This window comes from Corvus hawaiiensis, chromosome Z, assembly GCF_020740725.1.
Source record: "Corvus hawaiiensis isolate bCorHaw1 chromosome Z, bCorHaw1.pri.cur, whole genome shotgun sequence".
In the NCBI taxonomy this organism is placed as follows: domain Eukaryota; kingdom Metazoa; phylum Chordata; class Aves; order Passeriformes; family Corvidae; genus Corvus; species Corvus hawaiiensis.
The window spans coordinates 27,160,403-27,171,399 of record NC_063255.1 but is presented as its reverse complement, the minus strand read 5'-3'; the positions used below and the strand labels follow the sequence as shown (position 1 = coordinate 27,171,399).

Below are 10,997 nucleotides of genomic sequence, written 5' to 3'. Positions count from 1 at the left end.
AAGGTGTTAAGAGTGGGTGAGCTAAAGGAATAAAGAGTAAGAACCCAGAGAATGCTGAAATTGATTGTGCTCAGCTTCAATAGCCACTGAAATTGGTCATCCAAGAATAATCTAAGCATTCGTGTTAGCTTTAGAGAAAGCTTTAGAGAAAGTTGCTCATCGAGCTTGGCTTGCTCAAGAAGAAAAAGGAGGTATTGTAGAGAAATGGCTGAGTGAACAGGGACATGTGTACATGCACAATCCAAGCTATATTAGTGAACTGTCCTTGACTAGAGAAAAAAGAGAGGAGCAATGCTGATGTGGCAAGCAACAGGATGTTGGGGAGGGGGATGCTGATCATAGAAAGAGAAAGACTTATGTTAGTTACTCGTGTGCATATTAATCTGTAACCAATCGCTTGCTATTAAAGGCCGCGTGAACAGTAGCTGTAACCCAATAGTATGGAGCTTGCTTATGTGTGCTTGGAGAATTAGGGTATAACTATGGGTCTGACAATAGAATAAATGGAGCTCCATCATATCTCTATGGGAAGCGTGGTTCATCCCGGCAGATCCCAGGCTATTCATAACCAGGCCACTGTCACCTGGCTGGGGAAGGGAGCACATGGAAAAGCCCCCCTGGGGCATCCAGGAGTGACTGTCAGCTCATCAGGAATGCAGGGAAGTGGAGGGGAGGATGGGTGCCCCAAGGGTGACTGAAGCACTTGGCACTGGGAGGCCACTTGCCAGGGAGAGAATTGGGGACCCTCGTGTTAAGGACATCCACCCCTTCGAGATGCCACATCCTTCGTCATCCCACCGAGCCCTGTCCCCCAAAAAGGTATTGTGCCAGCCCTGGGGGTGCTGCAAAGGCCAGAAGAGCCCTCTACAAAGAGAGGTAACACGGCTTTGGGGCTCCCAGGCAGGGGTATGAGGTGTTAAAGCCCCCGGGCTCCTGATGAGCCCAGCCCCACCCAAGAGGGGTGTCATTACCGCGGGGGTCCCATGGAGAGGGGGTGTAATCACTACAGGAGGGTCTCAGAATTTGGGGGGTTGATGATCCTGAGTGTCCTGATGAGCCCTGACCCCCAAAACGGGGCTGCCACAGTTCTGCGAGTCCTACTGAGCCCGGGCTCCCCTCAGCAACAGGTGTGCCAGCCCTGGGGGTGCTGCAAAGTTCAGGAGCCCCTCTAAGAAAAGAGAGGATCCTGGCTGTGGGGGTCCCAGGGAGAGGGGTGCGATGTCACCACCCCAAGTGTCCCACGGGTCCTGCCTGCAAGCCCAGCATGCTCAGGAAAGAGGGTCCCGTGGAGGTCCAGGGCCATGCTGCTGCCAGCCCAGCACGCAGGAACAGCAGCCACGGGGCCGACGCTTGCCCACCTGTCCCTAGGGAAGTCACCACGCCCCACAAGGAAGCCATCACCTCAGCCCTGTCCCCTGCCAGCAGCTGCCCCTGTCCGCAAACCCCCAGCAGAGCCCTCCAGCCCGGCCTGGCCATCCCAGCAGCCCCGCATCGGGGGCTCCCACCCCTGCAGCAGCCTGGTGCGGGCAGCGAGAGCTCAGGACACGGCTCTGTTCTCCTGCAATAGGACTTTATTAACAGAGACTGCAGCAAACAATCCTAACAACGGACAAACTCAGAAATATTGATAACAACGAACACAAAACTATTCTTAACAGGAAACAAACACAAAAATACTTAGAACAACGAACAAACGCAAAAATATTTGCAACGAACAAACGCAAAACCACTCTGAACAAGAACTACCACCCCAAAGCCATCCCAACAAACCCCACCGAGCAGCCGAGGCGCATCCGCAGCCAAGGGAAGCCTTCCTCCCGTTCCCAGCTCCAGCGCTGCCCCGACGGGGCTGAGAGACCCCCGGGCGCTCACAGGTCCCGCCCGCGGTTGAAGAGCGCCCGTCGGCCGCGCTCGCGGAGCCGCCTCTGCCCGCGGAACTTGCGCAGCTCCTCCTTGAACGCGGCGTGCCGCATGGGCCGGTAGTCCCGGGGCTCGCAGTGGCTCTGCAAGCCACGGCTCCGTCAGCCCCCGCAGGACAGCAGCCCCCGGCCCTGGAGATCCCCGCCCGTGGCGGCGAGGATGCTCAGAGCCACAGCTGCCCCTCCCCACCGCCGTGTGCCCCCGCCACTTCTTCCCTCTCGGCACCGACCGCCTGCCACCGAGGGGACACGGGGACGGCACTCACCGGGAACTGAAAGAAGAACTCCCGGTAGCCGCCCTTCAACACGTACAGCTCGGGGTAGTGCAGCTGGGGGTACTCGTGGCAGCAGCGATCCCTCTCCCGCAGGAACTTGCACCTGTGCCACGGACAAAACGCACGGCATCACCCCCGTGCCGGGATCCGGGGCTGGCAGAGCCCTGCCTGCCCCCCCGGGCCATCACTCACATTTTGGGCCCCCGCTCAACAGAGAACTCGCAGTGGAAGATGACGATCACCCTCTTGCTGGCGTCCAGGGGCACGATGGGCTGCTCCAGCAGCAATTCCTCCACGTCCCGCTGCAGCGGCAGGTTGACAGCGCCCTGGCGAGGTAGAGAAGGCGCCTTTTCCCCCTCCGTCTCCCATTTCATTCTCTGCAGCGACTCAAGGACGCTGCCCCCAAGCCTCCCCCACCAGCACCGTCACCCGCGGTACTGGGACACCGTCACCCTCCTCCTCGCAGCTGCGAATCGACCTTTCAGGGGGTAGCTCGGCACTGCACAGGGGCTGCTCCACCCCACCGAGCGGCTCAGTGCCTGCTCGACCCCTCGCCGTGGGCTCAGCACCTCTGAGGGTGCCTGGCCTTCGGACACCGCCTTTCCTCCTGGCCCCAGGGCCACGAGGGACTCCTGACCTTGACGTGGCCCCCCTCGTACTCGTAGGGATAGCGGCAGTCCGCGACGATGCTGCTCTCGATGCAGCTGCTGAAGTGCCCCGTCAGCACCGCCGCCAGCTGCAGGGGGAGCGCGTCACCAAAGGGGGGGACACACGGGGGACAGGGGGAGAGCGGGCAGGCAGCCCCTCGGGGGGGCCGCGGAGGGGCTGCAGCCCCCTTACCGTCTCAGGGGAGATGTACTTCAGGCCCGGGTCCTTGCCCTCCACCGTCGGCAGGAGGTGAGGCTGGAACAGACAGGCTCTGGGCTCAGCCCCATTCCAAGGACACCTCCCAGGCCTGCAACCTGTCCCCCAGCCCAGAAGCCCCCGACCGGCCAGCTGTGCACCCGCGGGAGGGGAAGGGCCGCATCGACGGGGCTGTGCCACACGGGTGGACCAGAGGAGCGGCCATGGGGCTCTTCATCCACCGCAGGGATGCTGCAGGCTGGCAAGTCACGGCCCCAAGGCCCCCTGGCCCCAGGCAAGGGCCACCAGCTCGCTTTGGGCTCTCACAGCGCTGCGGGGCTCCAGCCATGCTCCCCGTTCAGAATGATGGGGGCACCCCCACACCTGCCCCATCCTCGTGGCCCTACCTTGGAGAAGTCCCCGATGAGCTCCTGGTCATCGTTGGCCAGCAGGTTCTCGATCTCCTCAAGCCGGGCGGACCGGGAAGGCTCCAGCCACGCTCCCTGCCGAGGCACCACCCAGAGACACCCCCAGATGTCAGCAGCGGCTCTGCCGGAGCCGGGCCGGGGCCCAGGCCCGCCAGGGACCGGCTGGGTCTCACCCCACACCTTCCCCAGCACCCACCGGCTCCACCGACGCCTCCTGGCCAGGGCTGCCGGCCACCCTCCTCTGCCGCTTGGCCTCGACAGGGCTGTCGCTGTCCGAGGGCTGTCCCCGCTTCAGGACGGGCCTGGGGACACTGCCCGGCTCCGAGGGCGAGCGGGACAGCTGCCGGCACTGGCTGCGCTTCCCCGGACGCTGTGGGGAGAGCCCGCGCTGCTGCCTGGCGCTCTGGCAAGCCCCAGCACCAGCAGGGCAGCGGCCAAGGCTCCCACTCGCCGTGACCAAGACAAGCCCACAGTCTCTGGGCCGCTGCTGCTCACCAGCCAGCGGCCCCACACCCCCCAGTGGAGACTCCAAGAGGGGACTGTGGGGCTCTATCCACTTCCCAAAGGCTCCCACGTACCAGCTTTGCCTCCTCCTTCCTCATCACTGGCGTGGTCACCAGGTTCTCCTTCCCCTGGGGCACGGTGGCATCGCTCTGCCAGGGCAGCAGCTGGGGAGACTTGGGGCACAGGCAAAGGAGATCGTGAAATGGGCACAAGTCCTGCCAGCTGCTTCCCACCCGCAGGCAGGCACGGATCCCATACGCGAGCTCCATCCACCTCCCGGTGCCTTCCAGCTTTGCAGACGTGACCCCTCGGCCCGTCCATCTCCCACCTCCGCAGCTCTCCAGGCCACGCGGGGAGCTCGGAGCGGCAGCTCCCAGGCGGGCAGCCCCGGCATCACCCATCGCTGCTGCCCTGCCGAGCCCTCCAGCCTCTCTCACCAGCAGCTCTGATGCGGCCCAGGGGCTCTTGGCAAGGGGCTCCCTCCTGGCGGCCCCATGGCTCCACTGGCCCGGCCTCCGCAGCTTCTTGGCCACAAAGCCCGCCTGCAGCGGGGGGGACACGGCGTCAGTACCCCTCTGTCCCCTCGCTGCCCCCCAGCTCTCGCTGCCCCCCTCACCTCATCCTCGGGCTCCCTCCGGCGCCGCCGCGCTCTGTCCCTGCGCTCCTGCAGCTGCGAGATGTCCTTCAGGACACGGCTGCCGTCCCGCTGCCACGGCTGTGGGACAGCCAGCGGTGAGAGGTGCGCACCAGCCCTGCGCCCTCTCCTGCCCCCATCCTCCTCGTCCCGGCTCGCCCGGGGACTCGGCAGGGTCCTGCCTCGCTCTGCTCAGCCCTGCACAGCCTCCAGCACTCACCGGCAACGAGTGCATCCTCTGCCGAAGGAGCTTCCTTCTGCAAGAGCCGGCAGAAGAAAGGATCAAATGACAGCAGGTGCCCCGGGCCGCTGAGTCCCACCCCTCTGCCATTGTCACCTCTGGCCCCTAGACCCTCAGGGTGGGGTGAGACGCCCCCTCGCCCCCGGGGCTGTCACAGCTCCCCAAAGGGACCTGGGGCAAAACCACCTCCAGGCACTGAGGAAACACCAACGGCCTGAGCGGGACCCCAGCAGGGGCACGGGGAACAGCCTGGCTTTTGGCTGTGGGACAGGGACAGCCTGGACACGGGGACTGCCCGGCATTCATGTCCTGCGGCAGGGACAGACCCCCTCCACTTACTCTTTGAGTGCTTTCCCAAAGGCCGGCATCGTTCTCTGGAAGCTGTGGGGAGGGCAGAGATGGGGTCAGTTGGGGTGGCATCCACGTCCCCACCCAAGCAGCCCAGCTTGCCACCCCCCAGGCACAGACTGGGGCTCACAGCTGGATGCACAGCCCCCAGCAAGGCTGAGACCGGGCCCTGCTGCGCGGGGGAGGGACAGGGGGTGTCCCCGGGAGGACACGGGCATGGGGCCGCTCACTTTTCCTGTGCGGCCGCGGGCTTCTGCTGCGTGGGGAAGTCCGGCTCCAGTCCTGCGGGAACAAGGCACTGGGCTAGTAGCCCCGCTGTGGGGATCGGCCTCCTGCCCCCAGCCCGGGGCCCCGGGCACTTCGGGGCCGGGCACGGAGTCCCCCACCAGGCGGGTGCCAACGGCCCTGCGAGCACCGCTCCCCATGGAATGTCGCGTGTCCCCCGGCGCAGGCTGTCACCGCAGCGTTTCCCGGCTGAGCCCCGGGCAGCGCAGCTCTAGGCTCCCGCCCATCCCTCCCCACGAGCTCCCCCGCCTCGAGCCCCTCGCCAGCCCCTCGGCCAAGCCCTCCCGCCACATCCCTGTCCCCTTCAAACACCCTCTGCAGGACCCCAGGCCCGGGCAGCGCCTGGGGACGGAGCAGCCCCATCCCTCACCTGCATCCGGGGGCTGGCAAGAGACCGAGTCGCGGCGACAGTCCGAGGCCACCGGCTGCGGGGACAGCGTATGCCACAGCCGCGGCAGGGGCAGCCCCCCGTGGCCCCGCTTCGGGGTGTCCCGGTGCCTGCGGGCGGTCAGGACGGGGCAGTGTCAGCGCCCCGCTTGCCCCTCGCCCCTTCTTGCCCTGCCGGGCCGGGGGCAGGAGCTGGAGCAGGGGATCCCCAAAGCATCCCAGCCCCCTTTGGCACGGCCCCGCCGCCGAGCCCCGCGCGGAGCAGCCGTGTCACGTCGGGGGAGTCCCGCGTGCGGCGGGCGGCCAAAGCCACTGCCAGCCGCTGGCCCTCGGCCACCCCCTCACCTGGCGGGGCCCGCCGGGTCGCCCTTGTCCAGCGGCGTGAGCGGGGCCGTGCCCGGCGAGGGCAGCGGGGAGATGGCCGCCAGCCCGGGCAGCCCGCGGCCGCCGCACAGTGACATGGCCCGGGCAGGGACCGAGCGAGCGAGCGACGATCGAGCTCCGGCAAGAGAGCGGCGCCAGGGGACAGGGGACAGGTGGCAAGAGATGATAGGAAGTCGGAGGTGCAAAGAGATAACAGGTGAGAGGTGATAAGAAGGGCCAAGACGCGATAAGATGCGCTAAGTGGCGATACGAGGGGACGAGAGGTGACAGCTGACACCCGGCCCGCTCCCGTTTACAGTAACAGCAATAACAACAACAGCGGCGCCCGCAGCCAATGGCAAACCGCAGCCGGCACGAGGCGACGCCCCCAGCCAATGAGAGGTGGCGCTGGGCGCGGGGGGACGCCGCCGGCCAATGAGAGCGGCGGTGGGCGCTTGGGGGCGGAGCCTCAGCCGAAGGGGCGGGGCCACCGGAAGAAAGGGGCGTGACCACCACTAAATAGGCGTGGCTACGAGGAAAGGGGCGTGGCCAGCCCCGTCCCCACGCCTGGCGTGGTCGGACCTTGTCACTGCAGGGGACACTCGGTCACCCCTGATGGCCCTCGTGTCTCACCTGCAGGGTAATAAAGTTATGACCTAACAGCACCCTGAGAACCAGGCCATGGCACCGAGGGCCACGTCCAGTGTTGAGAAAGCAGGGTTGAAATCTGGAAGGTTGGGTTTTTATTGGTGGAGTTTCTGGTTTCTAAAGGCACTTGTGAACAGCCTGCTCTGTTCGCCTGCTGAAGACATTTCTGTACCGGACTTAAAAGAAACAAAATCAGTCCCTTGCCACTTGTGCTTAAGGGCACTTGATTTCTTTGCTCTTCAAACATGCCCTCGACATGGAGTCCCTGGTGTTGATGTCCTCGGTGGTTCCAACCTGCCTCAGTTTCCTCATGGATGTGCCAAAGCAGATGGAACTTTAGCGGAGCTAAAGACTGGGGGGAAAAAGAATCAGAACCTAGAACTAATCCCAAAAGGGTTCCACTGTGCCTCCCTTTTCTCCCACCTGGAGATCAAAGCTGCCCAGGCAGTCCAAACCCACTTTGTGGATGTTGGGAAGGCGCCCCGTTCCTTTGTCGAGGGCCAACAGCTCTGACAGGAGCCTGCAGAAAGCACCACTTCACTCTGCTCACGGTGAATTTCTGTGTATTTTTACTTATACATGTATTTATCAAGAAATCAGGAATTCTGGGATAGCTGGGCGTCACGCCCATGATGTTTTATGCTATTCAAGCACTGCCGACTGCTGCACTATAATATTTTTAAGAGCCAAAAGGGAAATTTCACAAAAACTCAAACTGCAGGCAATTTCAGTTAAGGTCTTTGTGCGCTTTTGTGCAGTCATTTCTTTTGTGAGTAGTAATTGCCATTTCTGCTTTTAACTGTTCATCACTAAGGAGAATTAAGTGGCCTTCCTGGTACCCCAGAGCCCCTTTATTACTACCTCCCCACCCTTTAATTTAGGATGGCATGTGCAGATGCACTGCAGCCCTCCTACAGAAGAGATGGGACCTCATACACAGGTATTTCAGGACTGGTGAACTTACTGTGCGCTTTTACCTGGGCACAATAAATTTCAGTGATTTATGTCTTGGTCTTCCAGCTGCCTCCCTGCACGGTGGCACTCCACAGGTTAGATCTGGTCTTGGTCAAGTACGATGCAACTTTGAAATCCAAAGGAAAAGGGGCAAAAAACCTGTAGTAGGGAGTAGATGAGGTCGTGATGGCCTTCACAGAGGATCGCCAACAGGTAAACAAAGGGGGACTGGGCACTGGAAGGGCCTGCCCAGAGAGGTGGTGGAGTCACTGGTGCAGGAGGCGTTAAGGAAAAAGACTGGATGTGGCATTCAGTGCCATGGTCTGGGTGACAAGGTGGTGTTGGGTCACAGGTTGGACCTGACGATCTCAAAGCTCTTTTCCAACCTTGACTGTGTATTTTGCATATGTTTTTTTAAACATTAGATTCAATTTTTATGTGCCAGTGTTTGCAGGTTTCTTATTATTTCTAGGCTCTCTTCTGCCTGACAGCAGCAATGAGACACCAGCAGCAATAAATGAAAAGCCAGGAACGGCACAGTGTGTCCTTAAAAACTTTATTGGAGTGGCACGGTGCAGACTGCAAAGTACAGTCACGAGTCTAAATATCCCCAACTTCAGTCCCCACACCATCCCTGCCTGCAGACCCCGGGCTCTGCTGCCGGTGGCTGCCCCTTGCCAGCCTACGGCCGAGCTGTGCACATGCCAGGATGTGCAAAAGGATGTTCTGCAGGGCAGGGAGGCAGAGGAAAACCCACAGAGGTGGTGGCAGCCCAGGGCTGCGGCAGCCGACCCGTGAGAGGCACCTGGCCGTGCCTGTCCTTGCAGGGAACAGGAGATATGGGGCTTTGCTCCCTGCAGCATCACCTGCAGCCCCATCCCTGCATCCCCTGCTGGAGTGCCAGGAACAGGAGAACTAGAAACAGTGCAAAATAAGATAAAAAGGAGCCCACCCATGGACCTGAACTTTGATCGCTGCTGAGGCTCGTGCGCCTCATTTCTTTCCCCACCCTGTGTGTTGGTAGCTGTTACACTTGTTATTTGTCCAGTCCAGGAGACTCCTGAAATTACGAGATAACAGTACAGATATAATTGGAAATAATGGTAATTAAAAAAAAAAAAAAACAAGTCCTGCCCTAGTGTGTTTTACCTACGGCTAAAAGCAGCATCCCAAATACCTGCTTTATGTCCAGACGTGCTGGAAGAAGCGGCTAATCCCCAGTTTCTCACTCTTTAGCTACCCCACAGCTGGCCTGCAGCTCCCCACCAGGAACTGGCCTGAGCAAGAGGGTGCACAGCTCAGCTGACGGTAGCTAAAGCTCACTATATTCCAGAATACTTATGCATTCACTGCAACGTTAAAAAATGCTAGCACATATGAACTCTTCAGAGATTTACAGGCACTATGGGGAGATTATGTGCAAAAGTCGGCAGATTTTTTTTTTTTCTGGTTTGTTTTTTTTTTTTTGGCATAGCTCTTCATCGATGCAATATATTTCTTGCAAATAGAAAGCATTCTTTCCCCCTGAACGCTGAAGGGAATTACAAAGAAAGTCAGACTATGTGAGTCTTAATAAACTGAATTGCTGGGGGAAAGAAACAAACCACCTGAGTCTACTACTGGGAAAAAAAGAAAAGATGAGAAAAAGTCCAGCAAGTATCACTGTACAAAAACCACCCAGAATAACTATGTGCTTTTGGCATCAGCTTTTGTTCTTCAGGAATCATCATCCACCCACAGAAAGAAGACATTTTACACGATGCACCAGGATCCTGGGGGGAAGAAGACAAAACAAAACAAAACAAAAGCTCAGAGTGCTCCTCTTCTCTAAATCGGAAATAAAACTCACAGCATGAATCTGGGAAGAATTATGGGAAACTAAACCTCTAGTCAGGCCCTGCTCCAGATGGGTCCAGAGCAGAGGTAATGAATGACACAAGCTCACTATCCTAAAGATCAAAACCCTGAGCTGAGATGTGCTTGGTCCTCATTACCCTGTGAAAATGTCTTGGAGGAGCAGCACCTCACACCTTGGAAAGCTTGGAATCCACAGCCTAAAGGAGTGTAGCTACATGAAGTAGTTCTGTAAAGACTGAATGGATAAAGGGTGTGAAGAAAGGTCTTTTCTGCCTGGGAACACTGAAGTGCAAAGCCATCCCAAGCATTGTGTCTTAACAGCAGCTCTAACTACGGTTTGGTTCAAGGACTGCCAGCAAAACTAAGCTTTAGTTCACAAGTGCGAATTGTCCTTGTGGTCGCCCAGGGAACAGGGAAGAAGAAATCTCACCTGGTAAGGTTAATGTTTAGCTTGCTTTCTGCTTCTCAGATTTGCTGCTGGAGGACTGTCCCTTTGCCTAAAGAGAGGATGAAACAGTGAGAAGCTAAAACCTAAATCAGGCAGTGACAAGACACTCGTCAGAATCACAGCTCAGGCATAAATACAATCCGCACTTGAAATACAGGAAGTTCAGCAAAAGTATGTGACTTCTGTTGTGTACAGGTATTTTCACCTTTTCACCATCAATTGCTTTCTTTCAGACAGAGTGGGCTGTGCCTGACCTCGTCATTCCCTGTTCCTCAACACCCTTTTACCCACACCAGTGATCAGCTCACAACATCCTCCTGAAGAGGAGATAAAGACACTCCTCAACTTTACACTGGGAATTTCAAGTCAGTTCTGTGGCCACATAAAAGGCACCTGTGGTGATTTAATATCAACAACAGGAAATCCCGTAACTGGCATGTAAAATGTAAAATTCCCAGAGCAAATGTAATCATCTGATTCAGGCATCTACTGCAGATACCCTCTGTGAGAGCAACATGATGGAACAAGTTTCACCCTAACCTCTATCAATTTTCTGTACTTAGAGATAACAAAAGCCAAGCAACCCTTTTTATCTTATTCCCACCCCCCCTTTTTTTTTTGAAATTAGAAAGAGCTGCCTGCCTTTCCCCACCATGTTCATTCTGCATATTTATGAAAGTATGTAGGTCTTCATTCATTTAAAAAAATAATTTATGATAATAACTTGGGAACCTGGCTGTGGTTGTAGGAGTAATTTGGGGAGGCTGCTACTCAGAACTGTCAAGAAATGAGAGAAGTGGTGGGGATCCTGTCTGAGGCAGCTACAGGCACGCAAAGTTGGACTCTTAGAACAACAAATCTGG

General features: G+C 58.3%; 2 protein-coding genes across 8 annotated transcripts in view; both read right to left on the bottom strand.

Moving 5' to 3' along the window:
* Window positions 1-1,553: 1,553 nt before the first annotated feature.
* Window positions 1,554-6,524, bottom strand: LOC125319614 (M-phase inducer phosphatase 2-like). 3 transcript variants are annotated; one of them, XM_048290945.1, is made up of 15 exons: window positions 6,210-6,524; window positions 5,848-5,975; window positions 5,423-5,474; window positions 5,184-5,225; window positions 4,824-4,860; window positions 4,586-4,684; window positions 4,407-4,511; window positions 4,044-4,142; window positions 3,662-3,835; window positions 3,445-3,540; window positions 3,035-3,097; window positions 2,832-2,930; window positions 2,387-2,520; window positions 2,186-2,297; window positions 1,554-2,003 (listed from the first exon to the last, which is right to left on the bottom strand). In XM_048290945.1, exons 1-15 carry the CDS (start codon window positions 6,323-6,325, stop codon window positions 1,869-1,871), a joined length of 1,491 nt encoding a protein of 496 aa, XP_048146902.1. In that variant the 5' UTR covers window positions 6,326-6,524; the 3' UTR covers window positions 1,554-1,868. The 3 variants fall into 3 exon arrangements, with proteins under 3 accessions (XP_048146902.1, XP_048146899.1, XP_048146900.1); XM_048290942.1 differs by having other exon boundaries at window positions 4,044-4,511; XM_048290943.1 differs by lacking the exon at window positions 2,832-2,930 and having other exon boundaries at window positions 4,044-4,511.
* A 1,845-nt stretch (window positions 6,525-8,369) lies between these two features.
* Window positions 8,370-10,997, bottom strand: part of CAST (calpastatin) — a 50,279-nt gene continuing 47,651 nt past the window's right edge. For all 5 annotated transcript variants that reach the window (XM_048290937.1, XM_048290938.1, XM_048290940.1 and 2 more), the window contains 2 exons: window positions 10,117-10,183; window positions 8,370-9,601 (listed from right to left, as the gene is read on the bottom strand). In XM_048290937.1, the coding sequence (XP_048146894.1) occupies window positions 10,126-10,183 (58 nt within the window). In that variant the 3' untranslated portion in view covers window positions 8,370-9,601; window positions 10,117-10,125. The remainder of the gene's footprint in view (window positions 9,602-10,116; window positions 10,184-10,997) is intronic.

What these genes read in the sequence shown, in the direction of transcription:
- LOC125319614 (XM_048290942.1), bottom strand. Translation starts at nt 6,325, where the DNA reads ATGTCACTGTGCGGCGGCCGCGGGCTGCCCGGGCTGGCGGCCATCTCC. An exon ending in AGGAGGCGTCGGTGGAGCCG is followed by an intron (nt 3,541 to 3,661) that starts GTGGGTGCTGGG and finishes GTGCCTCGGCAG; the next exon opens with GGAGCGTGGCTGGAGCCTTC. An exon ending in AGTTCTTCTTTCAGTTCCCG is followed by an intron (nt 2,004 to 2,185) that starts GTGAGTGCCGTC and finishes CGTGGCTTGCAG; the next exon opens with AGCCACTGCGAGCCCCGGGA.